The sequence below is a fragment of the Crocodylus siamensis genome, chromosome 15 (genome assembly GCF_052110815.1).
Source record: "Crocodylus siamensis isolate JL-2025a chromosome 15, ASM5211081v1, whole genome shotgun sequence".
Taxonomy (NCBI): Eukaryota; Metazoa; Chordata; order Crocodylia; family Crocodylidae; genus Crocodylus; species Crocodylus siamensis.
This window is the reverse complement of record NC_143409.1, coordinates 30741668-30757334: the sequence shown is the minus strand read 5'-3', so window position 1 is coordinate 30757334 and position 15667 is coordinate 30741668. Positions and strand designations below refer to the sequence as shown.

The following is a 15667-nucleotide window of genomic DNA, read 5'->3' as shown; positions in this document are numbered from 1 at the left end:
CCCGGACCCGCCCCCCGTGGCTCAGGCCCCGCCCCTTCGGTTCCGGCCGCGGGGTCAGTGCGCATGCTCGGCGGCCATTTTTCGCTGAGGCCGGTGTGGAGTGCTGTCTGCGGGATTGTACCCCGCAGCCCCCAGAGCCGCGGTGAGTGTGGGCGGTGCCTGTAGGGCGGGCTGGGTCCAGGCCCCCGAGGGAAGCGGCTGTCCGGGCTCGGCGGGGGCTGTGGGGCTGCCCCGGGTTCAGCGCGGGTGGTGGGGGATGACTGTGCACTGCCGCCGCCTCGAGGAGCCGGGCTCCACTCGGCGCGGCCCGGGGCTGGCGGGAGCCCCCAGGGCCCGTGCTGCTGCCCTGCTGCGGGCGGGTCGCCGGCATCGTGGCAGCTGGGACTGGGGCCGAGAGTGGGGTGGGTGCCTCGCTTTTATGGCGGGATGTCACCCGGTTTGGGGACCGGTGCTGTAGTGCAAGCTTCCCGGTTAAATAAATGCCTTCAGCGTCCTCGGCGTGCCCTGGGTGTCTTGTTGTCACCTGACAACTTTCATTTTCATTTGCAGCCTAACATAAGCTTCCCAGCAAAATGGTGAGTTAATGCCTGATGGCTCGGCTGTTTAGTCCCTTGTTCACTTAATTGGTTAAACTCTTCAACAGCTAAATCAAATAACTTCAGTGGGAAATGAAGGATTCTCAGCTCTTGCCAGTAGTCACATTTAAGTTTATCTGGAAAAACTTGTGCAGAAATATTGCAGGGTTGGGTTCAGACATCACAAGAAAAACCAGGAGTAAGGGAAGAGTATTGAGGTAAATATACATTAAATTAGGGATGAGTAAAGTACAGCTCGTGGGCCAGATCTGGCTGCCTGGCACTTTCATTGAGCCCACAGCACCCACCCACAAATTGTGCACTGCCCAGCCCTTCTGTCTATGAGGATGTGAGTGAGGTACCCATGTGTATACCCCTCCCCTCCTCCAAAACATACCCTATTGTGCCTTGCTCCCACCTTCATCCCTCCTGTGCTGTGTGAGTGCAGGGCTGCACGTGCGTGGTGGGGAGCACCTGCAGTAGAGACTAGACTGCCCAGTGGAGGTTGTGCCCTGCCGGCATGAGCATCCCCGCCTGCTGCTGCATCTTAAAGGGGGGGGTCCCGCATACATCCCCACCTTCCCTCACATTGCACAAATGCCACACACTCAGACCCTGCCCCCACAACCATCCTCATATACACAACCCCCCAGTGTACCCTATTGCCCCCCAGCCACAGCCCTCACAACCCTCCTACCGTGTGTGCACATCCCCAACCCCCTCCCACACAATATACAAGACTACTAATGTTTACAGTCACCTCTATATACAGTATGCAAACAAATCTTGACAAATATTTTTTTTGTAATGAAATTAAAATATGTTATAGTAGGTGCTGGGCTTTTAGTGTATGGCTTGGTTTTTTTTCTGGTTCTAAGGTGGCAACCCCCGCTCAAAGGAGTATGGGGGTGGGGGGAGCAATAGGAGGGACTTCCAGTGACAAAAGTCAGGGCTTAGGGGGTGGGACTTCTGGTCCCAAGGTGGTGATCGGGGGCAGGGCTACCCATGCGGCCCTTGACAGCTCACCAAAACTTGTTAAGCTGCCCTCTGTCTGAAATAATTGTCCACCCCTGCATTGAATACTTACTCCTTGACCGCCAATGAAAGGTTCTAATGGCAACAAAATTGCCTGCTGTGCTGCTGTCTCTTGTAAATAAGAAAGTGGAGTCACTGGATGGCTTCTGCATGTGACTGAAAAGATGACTAGTGTAAAATTTCTTATTATGGCAATAGAATGGAAAAAGTAAGTTGTTTTTGCTTTGTTTTTTTTTCTTTAAACAGTCTCGAAGATATGATTCCAGAACTACTATATTTTCTCCAGAAGGTATTTTCTGTGAATGGGGATGAATCGCTGAACCCTTCAGTTTTCTGTGAAAATTAAAGCAGCTAAACTTGTGAAAAGCTGTCATGTTGGATGTTTACACTTTGTGTGATATGTTAGATATTACTTAAATCTGGTTTTCACATTAGGAATAACACCCAAAACTGTGTGGTCAAAGTGGAGCACTACTTACAATTTTTTGATTTAAGAACAGAGGCATTAAAGATCCTTTGCTTGATTGTGATTGGTTTTTTACAGTATTTGAAACCTTCCCAGCAAAACCATGAGAATTTCCATACAAGAATAGACCCAAAGTCTGTCCAGATATTAACCGATTTGGTTTTGTCAACACTGACTGATACTGAACATGCTGGAGGACTTGGGGGGGCTATGGTGAATTTTAGGGTGGCTGTAGCCCACCCCATAATCCCCCTCCCAGCGCTGCCCACCCCGAGCTCATCCCTGGCTCAGTACCCCCATCAGGAAGAGGTTGAGGCAGCCCCAAGCCTGCAGTGGACACCCTGCCCTTGCCCTGTGCTCAAATCTGGGGGACACGTCCCTGTGTCATCCCCCCAGGGGTATGCACAAAGGTGGGGAGCCCACTGGATGAGCCCCTTGTAGCTCTATCTCACGCCCCACCCTGTCCTAGCTGGGCAATGCCTGCTCCAATCCCATTCCCTTCCTCACTGTGGGGGCCTGAAGCTGCCATGCTCCTTCCCTCCCCCATGTCCCTTCCCTCCAACAGACTTACCTGCCAGATGCTGCTCTCCAAGCTGCTGGGCTACATATCAGCAATTGGATCAGTATTGGCCAATATGGTGTTGGCCAAAAAAGTCTTTATTGGTGCACCCCTGCTATATAGTGTAGTAATTGCTGCTTTTTAAGGCTTGTTTGCTAGCGTGAGAGAGACCTAATGTAAAATAAGCTAGGCATTGAAGCCTGGTAGTAGTTATGAACTGAGTAAATGCCAAGTGGCTCTCTTAGTGTGGAATGTACAGGCTGCTTGTTTTTCTGAACAAAACCATGGTTGTAGAAGTTTCTGAGTTTCCTTTCTCAATCTTGAAAATCCATTTTCCTTTGCTCTACTGAGGTAGTAAACTTGGTAGGTTGTTACATTAAAAATAGTTTGTGTAAGGACAAGTTTTGTTTCCATTTGGAACTTTCAGATGTACATCTTCATTGGACCTGTGAGTTAATCTGTTCTTGACAGTTTAATTGTACCCCTTATTTTCTAGTCACTGTTTTCTGTTTGGAAGCTCTGCTTCCTCCAGCTCTTCTTACCAGCTTATTTCATCAGATGCTACTCATGAAAGCTTGTGCTTTCTCTGATTTTGTTAGTCTACAAGGCACTAATCCACCTTACCTTCAGCTACCACTAGCAGCCATAGGACTTGATCCTAGGATGGGGTGATCACCATTTAGCTTTTAGTAACCATTGGTTGGGCATGCTTGGTAATCCAGTTTGATGTTACCAGGATTGGTCAAAGATAAGGGCTGAATTTACTAACTGAAAGTCTTGTTCTAGGTCGCTTATATCAGGTTGAATATGCTATGGAAGCAATTGGACATGCAGGCACCTGCCTGGGAATTCTAGCAAATAACGGTGTATTGCTTGCTGCAGAGAGGCGCAACATCCACAAACTTCTTGATGAAGTCTTCTTTTCAGAGAAGATATACAAGCTTAACGAGTAAGTTGAGATGGTGATGAATCTTTCTCTGCTGTTATCAGTAATAATGTACTTGGTTATCTTTCTCTTTAGCAATCATTGTTGAAACTAAATTTTAGAGAGATTTTAAGTTCATCTTTTATGCTCTTAGTCAGTATGATTATCTTGTTAGCTGTAACTTTAGTAGTTTTGCTTAAAAAGGAAACTTCAGATCAGTATTATAACAGCCCTTGCCTTTAGTGTAATGGTTATTCCACCTGGTAAATAAAATGTAGAAATGTTTCTTATCACTGAGAGTTGGTATTTCCACATACAAAGTGCTACTGACTGTGTCAACCTTAAAGCCAGAAACTGTGGACCTTACTAAATAGCATGGACAAAGTAAATGCTCCGGCAAAATCACTTGAACAGAAAATTAGTGTACAGAGTAGTGCCCTCTGATTCTTTTGCTTCTCAAATTACCAGATTACTTTTCAAATGCATTTTACTCTTTTGCTGCTTTCACCTTTCATTGATGGGTACTGTTACATATATTGCCTTCTGTTTCCATTATTTCATTCCTGTTCTGTTTTAAATACTCAAACATTTTACACATTTCTGCAATAACATTGCATCTGAACAAAACAAAAAATAGTTTTTTTGCCTCTTATGTAGACTGAATCCTGTATGTGTTTTAAGTGTTTTCCCCATTGATACAAACATAATGTGCCTTGGCTTTCTTTGACATAACTATAGTAGAAATTGTGTGTCCACTTGTCAACTTTTACTAATACCCTAGGACAGGGGTGGGCAATATATTGCCAGCTGATTGGATCTGACCCGTGGGTGGGCACCGACCAATTTTAATTGCATTTGGCCTGGTCCCCAGCTGTGTCTGCCGTGTTTGGCATGAAGTTGAGCCCCAAGCACTCCTGCCTGGGGTAGCATGCTGTGCTTCTACCCTTGCCTGCTGGAGGGCCCTGGCCCCAACCCCAGCCCTGTCTAGTGTACGTAGCTTCTGGGTGGAACTGCTGCTGCTGCAGCCCTGGAGAACTTCCCTGCCTCCAGCAGGTCCTCCTCCTGTCCCTGCTGCAGCTCCAGGCAGTATGTAGGGAGGTTAAGTGGTGGTGTTGCTGGGACTTGGGGGGAGGAGGGAAGAGATGACTCTGCCTGCAGCTTGCTGCCCTCCAGCCATCTGCGCAGCTGTTTGCACAGTTAGATGCAAAGGGTATAGGCAGGGGAGGGGGAGAGCCTGGTGCGTGGCAGCACAATAGAAGCAGGTGGGATGGGAGTTGCAGCTCAGCCGGGCAGGCATGGGATAGAGCAGTGGTCTGCAAAGTGGGGTGCGCAAGACAATCCATTGGGGTGTGGGAAGAAAGTATTAGAACTTCTATTTATATTTATATAAATATACATATATTGGGGGTGCATGCTCAAAAATTTTTTACTGATAGGGATGCGCAATCAAAAAAATTTGGAGACTACTGGGATAGAGGCCAGGGGAGTGGTCAGTGCCAGGCTCAGCTGTCCCCCTCCCCTCTCCTAGGAAGCAGCCAGGCTGCAGCTGCAGCTGCTTTCCTGCCCTTTTGCAGTGTGCTAGTGCTAATTTGTTTTTTCTTTTCCCCTGGCCCCGTCCCCCACCTGCAGGTGGGTTGGGCTCAGCCAAGTTAGAGAACAAACGGGGAGAAGGCTGGGTGGCTCGTGCCCAAGTGCATAGGGCTCCAGTTCCTGGCCATCTTCCACCCACTCCACCTGCCTGGCATGATCACTGATACCCGCAGGCAGCCGAGTGGGTGCAAGGTGGCCCCTTCAGGAACCCAGCCACACCCTACCATACCCCCACACACTTGCATCCCAACCACACACCCCACACTCCACCATACCCATGCCCCACCACACACAAACATTCACCCCCCCAAGCACACGCCACACTCTGCCCCACATATACCTCTCTACTCTCCCCACACATTATACAAGAATAAGGCTTCATTTTCAGCTATTATGCAATTGCCTTTGTATATTACTACAAAAGCACATAAATCAGGACAAAAAGATTTTTTTAAATAAAATTGAAATATGTTATGGTAGATATTTGATTTTTAGTGTATGACTTGTTTTTTACCTGTACTTTGTTAAAATGATTTCTTCTGAAAATTTTTGTGTATGGCCCTTAATTTAATTGATTTGGTGCCATCTCAGGGAGTTTTGATGCCCCTGAAAGCCCCACTGATTAGATGAGGGTGATGGGGCAGGTTGCTAGAGGGGTCACAACCCCTCACTATCTGATAGGCTATGCTTGGCAGAACTTCTGGTCCCCCAGGGACAGGCCATTCACCATGAGGGTGGGCCTTGTGGAGCAGCAGTGTTTCCCAGTCAAGGGGTGGATCTTCTGCCAGGACCATGTGAAAAGGATAGGGGATTCTGGAACCAACATGGTGGTAATTGGGGCAAGGTTTGGTGGCAGGTGGATGGGTCTTATATCATGGATCATGTGACAGGGCAGGACTTCCAGTTCCAAGATGGCAACCCTGTAGAGGGACCCAGTCTGAGCAGCTACACTGGAGTGGAGCCCACGTGTTGCACGCTCAACGGGTGTCTTGTTCCCCTATTTTCATATCTTGCCCACCACAACTTGGTGTGACCAAGCAGCCCAGTGTCAGCATACATTGGCTGAGTTTGGAGGTCTTGATCAAGTTCTACAGTCAGTGGCACCTGGCCTGCATTAGAAAATGAATAAATATAACTTAATTAAGCATATTTGTGCCTGCTTCAGGCCTTGCCTTGGCCCAGCTATGTATCTTGGCCACCTTCCTTCAGGCAGCTGGGGCTCTTGAGGATTTGTCCTTGCTATGAGCCCAATCTAAGTGGGCTGGTCTGTCCTGGGTTAGGTCCTTCAGGTAATCTAGGGCCATAGGCATTACAAACCCCTGTAGAGCTGCTAAAGATGCCTCCCTTCCAGCAGTTGAGTGGCAATCAGAGTTCTGTAGGGAGAGCCTGTGTTGCACTGGTCCTTGATCCCAGGTCCTTGGCTCTGGTGGAGGGACGTGATGTGGGCCAACGCCTGCGCTGGTGTTCCTCCTCTTCCAGGCCTGGTACTGTCTTATGTAGGGAGTTCTGGATTGGTCTGGGCCAACCCAGATCCCTGCCTGCCTCCATGTGTCCTGCTGCCATTGCCACCAGATGTTGGGAGCCCCAGAGGGGCTCATCAGCCCCTGCCCCTGCAGCTTCTGGGCCCTAGGTAACGCTGTCTTAGCTGGCCGCCTGCCCTGTTCTCGGGCTGGAGCCTGGGTTCTGACTTTCACCCTGGCCTGGGGGGTTGGCCTGTGGAGGGAACAGTGGTGTAGTGGAGTGCACTGTCGGCCCATGGGCTCACCACTTTTCCGCAGGACTGATCGGGAGTTCACTGCATGCGGAGCATGCTGCCAGTTGTCACCCTGGTGAGTACAGGGCTCGGCCAGTCCCTGCTACACTCCCTTCTTCCAGAAAGAGTACTTCATGGGGAGGGATGTCTTGTGGCAAAAGCTCTGGGATTAGGGACAGGACTGCTGGTCTCAAAATGGTGACAATGGGTGGGGCACTCATTAAGGGTTGGGGCCTAGGAGTTTGACAAGGGGTGTATCCTTGTGGCCTTTGACAGCTCATCAAAACTTAAGTTTTCCTCCAGTCAAAATAATTGCCAGCCTTGCTCTAGGAGCTATATCTGTTGCTAGTAGTTATCAGAATCTATTTCTTGCCCTCAGTGTGGGGCTTGATAATTTGAGTTTATCTCAGTTGCTTTGGTGCACGTGGAATAAAAGGGACTCTTTATCCTCCCTTCTTCCTCTTCCTTTGATCTTTGGGGCAGCCAAGGGCTTGTTATGGGGCCACATCCAGTGGGTAGTTTCCTGTGGTCAAAGGCATAATTAGTAGGGCTGTGTGAAATTTTGGCAGCCGTTTCGTTTCAGAGCTGTTTCGGCGCCTGAAACATGGAATCCGAATCAAAATGGAAGGCTCTGAAACAGCTCCAAAATGAATTCAGAAGGCTCCAGAACATTTTAAAAATGTTTCAGGGAGTTTCAGAGCCAGGCTTGCAGGGAAACAAAAACTAAGAGGGAGGGGAAATTGGGGATGGGGTGGGGGACGGGTGGGGGGGCCTGCTCTGATATTGACATCTAGCTCCCGGTTCTATCCCCCAGCTCTCTGATCATTCCCCCAGCTCTTCCCAGGGGGCACAGGCCCCTGATCTGTGCAGGGGGATTAATCAGGCTGCCACTGCAGGCTGGGGCCAGTGGCAGCTTCTTAGCGCGAACTGCGCTGAGCACCAGAAAGACTATGGTGCTGCTGCAACCTGGCAGACAGATCCAGGGGCCTAGAGCCCCTGGGAAGAGCTGGGGGCATTGAACCAGGGGCTGGGCAATCCCTGCTGCGCAACCTGGCTCCACAGGGAGCAGAGATCTGTGCTGGGGTCTGCTTGCCGCTGCTGCCTGCCCCACACAGCCCCACGTCACTGGGGCAGCATGGGCCAGGCAGCGGTGGCGAGGAGACCCCCGGTGCAGATCTCTGTTCCTTGCGGAGTGGAGTCATGCGGCAGAGACAAGCAGGGTTGCTTGCCGCTCTATGCCACTTCCTTGCCCTGTGGCCCAGCATGACGGGGATCAGAAATCTGCATGGGGGTCTCCCTGCCTGCACAAAGGGCAGTGGCCCTCCCCTGGACAAGCTGCCCACAGCCCCACCCAGCTGGGTAGGGTTGTGCAAAGCTTGCAGCCTGTTCACTGTCCCGTTTCATTTTTGCTGAATCTGTTTTGATCTGAAACGCCAAAATGAATCGCCATCCTCCGAAATGGCTGAATCTGAAGTGAAACACAGCTGTTTCGCACAGCCCTAGAAATTAGTTGCATCTCCTCATACTAATACTCCCCATTTCCCCCTTAAATGCACTAGCTGGCTTATTTTTCTTGTCTCTTCTGCTCTGAGTAGTTGATGTCTTGTAGACATCTCAAATTCAGCATGAGTAAATTAACTAAGCTAAAACCTTTTCGAACTATCAAGGACACGTGGCACATTCTGCTAAAAATAAATGCAGTACTCTCATCTGAAATAGTTATTTCTCTCAAAATGTTATTCCAGTGACAGTCAGATAATTTGTTAGTTGAACAAGCACCTGCGTATCAGTAAGAAATTTCCATTCATATACAGTTTTTAGATCTTTTATTGGGCATCCCATTGTTTGAGTTGATTAAAAGGCTCTAGCAAAACACTAATTATGGCATGCAAAGTAGTAGTGTGCATATCTAATAGCTCCTTTAGAGCTCTCTTATTGATATTTAGAATTTAATAATCTTGCATTAATCTACGTTTGTATAAACCCATACGGTGTATAAATTCTGTCATCTCAATGTTACCGTTCTGCCTATACAGTACTTGTAACATACATGCATCAGAGAAAGTCCTGTGGCTAGAGCTTGTGAACTTTTAAAATCTTTCCAACTGTGGTTTTGATAAAAAATATGCAAATATGTTGCTTCTCTTTGAAGTACTGCATGAAGTTATAACTTGCTTTGGCAAAAATAAGAACCCAATATACTCGTATATTTGTATTTCAGGGATATGGCTTGCAGTGTTGCAGGAATAACTTCAGATGCAAATGTTTTAACGAATGAACTGAGACTGATTGCACAAAGGTATGTCTTTGTAGTTTTACTTAAAAACTTCAGAGTAATTCAGACTTCAGTATAAATTACTTAACAAGGGAAGAGCTATCCTTTTTTACTGTGTGTATTTACTAACATAAAAAATACGTTCTTTAACTTCTGCCCTTGATTAAAGTTCTGTATACAGTTCTCATTTTTGTGTTTTGTAGTTATTAATTACCTCATAATAAAACATATTTTAGGATATGCTTACCTACTCCATAAGTATTTTTTTTCAGTTTTGGAAGATTTGACAAATCAAACTAAGGAAGCGGAAAACTGTTTGTGCCTTTTAGAATCTTAGAATAGTAGAGTTGGAAGGGACTTCATAAGGTCATCTAGTCCAACCCTGCTGCTCAAGCTGCAGTTGTCCTTAACTAAACCATCCCAGTCAAGAGCAGGTTAGACAGATGCTTAAAAATATACAAGGATGGAGATGGCATATCCTCTTTGGGTAGCCTGTTCCAGTGTTAACCACCTTCACAAATGTACCTTGTTACCCAAATATCTTTACATCTTACAATGGTGGGAGATTAGATAAATACCTAAAGAACATATGTCTCAATGAATAAGGAAAATACTGTCATAGAAAGTCTTCTCATATAGTTGTGGCTTGTTTTAAAAAATACTTTTTTTTCCATTTTACGATTCCTTTGTGAAGTATAAAGTCATTATATATAAAACTAGCCAATTGCCTATCATGAATGACGGAGTGTTTCAGGGAATGTTTACATCCCCCCCCACCCCGCTCACCCTTCAGGTTGGCCATATAAACAGTCCTGCTGCAGCCACCTTCTCCTCCAGCCTTTGGCATGGCAGCTCCCTACCTGGCTCTGTCTCCTCCCTGGAGCAACAGGGCTTCCCCCCACTTCCCATCCTCTCTCCTCCCTGCTCCCCTGCCTTCCTCCCTCCCTGCCAGCTGTTGTCAGTGCTGGGCGGTGGGGCACTGCCACCATGACCCCTGTCCCCACTTCCCTCCCGCCCTCCCTTCCTTCCTTCCCTGCTGTCTGGACCCAACAGCTGTCACCATGACCCCCACCTGGGCCCCGTGCAGCCTTCTTTCCCCACCGCCTCCCCCTCCTTGCTTGTGGTTGTCAGGGCCCCCTTCCCATTCCCCTCCCTCCTTCCCTGCCAACTGTTTCAGGGGGTTTGGGGGAAGGGCAGTGGGGGCACTGCCACCGTGACCTTTCCCCCTCATTCTCAGGCAGGGAGGTAGGGAGAAGCCCTGCTCCTCAGGTGGCCAGAGCATGTTTGCCGCTGCTGCAAAGTTTGGCCTGTGCAGCCAGTCTCGTTGTCTATCCTTTTGGTGGCACATGCGCAGATGGCATTACAGACAGACTAAGCCCTTTATTATAAGAGCTGTTAAGCCATATTTGTACATGTACCCCTAACTTCTGCTGTGTATGCATTGATGATACGTAAGGATCAGGTTTATTATTCAATAATTAAATTAATTGCATTCATTTTAGTAAAGCATACTTTAACATGGTGAGAAGAATGTAAGTAAGAATTTGTGGTAAAAATTCTAAATGTAGAAGCATGCTTAGTTTGAACTATTATTTTTGTAATATTTTAAGACACCTCATTTCTCCTTAGGTAATTAATTGTCCATCCCCTTGTAATAACCCTTCTTTTACTTGGGTAGCTTTCATTTGTCTCAACAGAACATTTTATTTTTAAGAATAGAGAATTTATCTCTTAATCAAAAACATTATTAACTATATCTTTCTTGTTAACCATAGGTATTTGTTGCAATATCAAGAACCAATTCCTTGTGAGCAGTTGGTAACAGCCTTGTGTGACATTAAGCAAGCTTATACACAGTTTGGAGGTAATGCCTGGAACTTTTTAGAGGCCCCTAAATGTCTTGGGAATAACTTTCATAGGATCATTTACAATGCTTAAGTCATGTAGTTGCCCTATAAACTTCCAAAGCAGCAAATGATCCCTGGGAAAACTATTGCAAGGATTAATTAACTTCTATATGACATAGTACAGTAATAGTAAAGGACAGATCTTAAAGTTGCTAGTATCAATATAGAGAGGTGGGTTAGGCATTTCGTCTGCAGAAAGAAGGGTGACACCTTAGAGACTGACTAGTATCAACCTACTTCTTTAGGTGCTGTGCATTGAAGCTGTGCTACACTATGAAATCTGATGAAATAAGTGGTTACCTACAAAATTTCATGCCTCTAAACTCATTAAGTCTGTAAGGTGCCATCCTGCCCTACCCTCTAATGTAGATACAGGCATTCAGTCACTGCTCAAAAATTAGTGGCTGAAATGTAGGACCTTGTAAACAGGGTTCCCTAAACTTTCTGGGAGTTAACCCCACCCATAGCAAAAGAGGAAGATTTGTTTTAGGGCTGTAGTGATCAACCCATCCAGCTCCATAAGCCAGATGAGTTGCACTAGGCTGATGCACAGGGTTGATCTGCAAACAGATAGCTCTCATGTGTTTAATCAAGCCACTGACCAACCCTAGGTGTGGTGCTATGCCTTCTGGCCTGTGGGGCTCCTGATAGGCTTAAAAGGGCAGCTCCACACCCTGGGCAGCTGCAGCATGAGACAATGCCAGCTGCCACCCTGCCAATGGCAAGCAACCACTGTTGCAACAATAGGTATTTTTTGCACTGCCTGGCCTTCCCTCAGCCTCCCTCTTCCCCCTGTTCCTTCCAAGCGTGGTCAGGACTGCTGCCCCAGCACCCACATCAGTTATGCCACTGCAACTTTGTACAGGTCCTTAAATTTAGCAGCTGGGGAGCAGTGGCATTGTTAATTTACCATGGGTCCCAGAGTGTGTTTCCTAATGCAAGAATTGTGGTGTTTTCACCTAGACTAGTAATTACTGTTTTAAATGCCAGAATCCCTAATCCAATAATTGTCCTAGCATGCAGTATATTTGTAGTGAAGATATATGGCCCATCAAAATACATATTTTCTGGAACTTTTAAGATAGAAATTTCAGGATGTTTGCTGAAGGCTTGATTTTTAAAATACTGAGCTGATTTCTGGTCATGGAATTGAATTTCTAGTTGGGTTAAATTGAAGTAAGTCTCCAGCTTATTCTTCTTCCTTACATCTTGGAAGAAACAAAGGAAGGATTTGTAGTAGAGCTTATCTAATGTAGCAGAAGTGCATAGATAGCTGTATGAAATCCTAGCTCACATAAGAGGATTTAACAGTTTTCTTTGATATTTTTAAGTGTCACCCAAGACAATTCTTGTTACTAAATTTAGTGTGTTAATACCCTTGTTTTTAACAGGAAAACGTCCTTTTGGTGTTTCATTGCTATACATTGGCTGGGATAAGCATTATGGATTTCAGCTTTATCAGAGTGATCCTAGTGGAAATTACGGAGGGTGGAAAGCCACATGTATCGGGAATAACAGTGCAGTAAGTTATTTTGCTTTATTTTATTAATGAAGACATAAATGTAAATGAATGACTTGACCGGTTTATGTATTTAATAGTTAATAGATTTGATGGGCTGTGCCACTTGCACAGATGTTGCTACTACAAAGCAAAAATAATTGCTGTAAAACATTTCATGTAGTAATACTGACATTAATATTTTCTGACATCTTACAGGAAAAAAACTTTTCAACAGTAGTTGTTTATATACATTGTTTTACAGGCAGCAGTGTCAATGTTAAAGCAAGACTACAAAGAAGGGGAAATGACTTTGAAGTCTGCACTTGCTTTAGCCATTAAGGTCCTAAACAAAACCATGGATGTTAGTAAACTCTCTGCAGAGAAAGGTAAACAGTATTGCTTTTCCATATCTCTAGTTCAGCTTGAAATAATTTCTTTTGCGGAGAAATCCTAAATGCTTTCTGTGAAAAGACTAGCAAATTGGTTGTGTGAAAAAACAATTGTCTTGAATCGCAGATAAGGGGGGTGGATTCTTAGGAAATTAGCTATTAAATTGCTTCATGATTTCAATGGACAGTGGAAGATTTTGAGGATGCAGCAATGAGTTTTAAGCTTACAGACAAGCATTAGAGTATTTTGTCATATGACAGCAGTCTTACTGACCTTCCCTAGACATGTGCTCACTGAAGTTGATAGGATTCTGGCCATAGGCAGAGATGTTCAAAGGAGCTGAATTCAGTACCCTTGGCTCTGTCAGAGCTTTTTGCTTAGCTCCCTCTGACTCCTTTTGACAGTTCTAACTAGTTAGTAATGGTAACTTTAAAAACTATCCAGTGTGGTTATAAAAATGCAGGTGTCAACCATATGCTTTCTCTCTGTTTCAGTTGAAATTGCAACATTGACAAGAGAGAATGGAAAGACAGTTATAAGGGTTCTAAAGCAAAAAGAGGTGGAACAGTTGATAAAACAGCATGAGGAGGAAGAAGCAAAAGCTGAACGTGAAAAGAAGGAAAAGGAGCAAAAAGAAAAAGATAAATAGAATATATAATTGGTCATTTTGTAGATCACCTGGGACCTGTTTCAGTAACAGATCATTTATATTTCCAGTGTAAAACTGATGCAGTGGAGGAGTTGGGCTTTCTCCTGTTTTTGTTTTGCAGATGCTTACTGTCATACAAATCACCATTTCCATGATTTGCCATTTCTTACATTGAATTATTTCAGTTCTGCAACTTCTTTTTATTTCTTATGCCTCTTATTTTTATTACAATAAAATTTTAAAAGTTTAATGAATATTCTTACTTCATCTGTAGCATCCAAGTACAGTGATTCTTGAGGGAATTAGTTTGGAACATGCAACTCAAAATAATAACTTATGGCTATGTGGTAAAGAATAGAATTTAAATTGAAGACTGTTACAATGACTTATGAAAAGCTTGGAGCACATTTTAGGAAGGTCCTTGTGCTTCTACAAAATTAAGTGCATGTATAGGTTATTTGTGATGTTTGGCATACTACATTCTGTAATGAGAAGTTATGTCTACTTGACTAGTATTCTTGCAAGCAGTAGGACTATTTCTAATTTGGTTTGTAGCAAATACTTTTACTATAATCTCCCACAAAAGGTATGTGCTTTGAAAGAAATACTGGCTAAAAATAGGTAAAGATCTCACAAGTCAGAAACTTACTTCTGTCAAGCGACTTGTAAGGGGGGAAAAATGTTAAATTGTCTTTTCAAGGTATGCTAAGAAGAATTCTTAAATTGAGTACTTTCACACCCAGGTTGTTGAATTTCAGAGAGCAAAAATGTTGCTTAGCCTTGTTTTCTTGACAGCTAGCTTGACACTGGTGCAGAAAAAGATTAAATCACTTTCTCATTAACCGTATCCATTTGTTTTCGACATTCTAAACGCTGGACCTTGAATAACATCACACCACTCTTTTTAATACTAATAGAGTACTGACAAGCCAGACATTTGACTATTAAAAGAAATAAAATATTTGAATAAGAATAACTTAATGTCTGTATAAACTGAAGCTCAAATTTCCATGTTTGAGATGTCAAATAAAGAAACAGAAGAAATATTTGGAAACCTTACAAAAAACGAGGAACCACAACTACTACTTCGCGGAAGAGTTTATCTAGGGTCAACAGAAAATATCATGTGTGTAACACAGTCTCTTTTCTCAGCTCTCCTATTAAAATATCTCAATTTTTTGAAGAACATTTTACGTATGATAAACAACATCAACTCATAAGTAGTACTGAACTGACTGCATCTTTTTGTCTTCAGCTGGATTTTAAGTCATCATTTCTCCTCTAGATTAACACTGCATATCTTGCCTTTTTCCAATGGAAATCTCATGTTTATGGGATTTAAATATGATTGGCTGAAAGAAACGTAGTCATTTGGCACTTGATTTTGTATTATCCATCCAAGAGAGCTTTGACTGATTTAAAAAACAAACAAAAAACCTCTTCAGATGTGGCCAAAATTAGTGTAGTCTCAACCAAAACAATTTTTTTCATCTTGTTTCTTCAAATAAAAATGTTGTTATAGCAGGTTCTTTCAGAATCTTTGAAAATAAAAGTGATTTGAAAAAAATCTCATGGATTTCATAGTACAAGACATTTGCTGCATATAAATTATTATATATATAGAAACTCAGTTTTCTTTTTAGAAAGAATCTGATTAGTCGATGCTTAAATGCCAAGCTAAATTTGTGTAAACACTTAGTAGTAGAATATGTATTCCACAGTGGTCTTTAAAAATATTTTATATTTGCATCCAATTAATTTAGAACCTTGGGATTATTTAATGACCTACTGCTGACCATCAATATAAGCTTAGTTGCTGAGAGAGGATAAATTTGATGCTCAGGGTAGGCTTAGATTGCAGGCACAGGGATATGTACTTGCTCCGATCTTGTACAACCTCTACACCAATGACCAGTCACAAACCCAGTCATGGAAATCCATCTATGCTGACAACAGCTGCTGTGAATTCCAGGCACAGACTTTCTCTTAGCTAGAAGGTGCTCTAAATGGTGATGTCACAAAGCTGGCTGACTACTGCAAGT

The 15667-nt window shown here is 44.3% G+C and overlaps 1 protein-coding gene across 1 annotated transcript; it reads left to right on the top strand.

Annotated features, from left to right (window-relative positions):
* The first annotated feature begins 71 nt into the window (after positions 1 to 71).
* Positions 72 to 14472, top strand: PSMA4 (proteasome 20S subunit alpha 4). The gene is made up of 9 exons (XM_090028133.1): positions 72 to 142; positions 550 to 575; positions 1857 to 1899; positions 3422 to 3584; positions 9125 to 9202; positions 10954 to 11042; positions 12477 to 12607; positions 12849 to 12972; positions 13471 to 14472. The coding sequence occupies exons 2-9, from the start codon at positions 573 to 575 to the stop codon at positions 13623 to 13625; spliced, it is 786 nt and encodes a 261-aa protein (XP_089884259.1). The 5' UTR covers positions 72 to 142; positions 550 to 572; the 3' UTR covers positions 13626 to 14472.
* Positions 14473 to 15667: the final 1195 nt, after the last annotated feature.

What these genes read in the sequence shown, in the direction of transcription:
- PSMA4 (XM_090028133.1), top strand. An exon ending in AGCTTATACACAGTTTGGAG is followed by an intron (nt 11,043 to 12,476) that starts GTAATGCCTGGA and finishes TGTTTTTAACAG; the next exon opens with GAAAACGTCCTTTTGGTGTT. An exon ending in GTATCGGGAATAACAGTGCA is followed by an intron (nt 12,608 to 12,848) that starts GTAAGTTATTTT and finishes ATTGTTTTACAG; the next exon opens with GCAGCAGTGTCAATGTTAAA.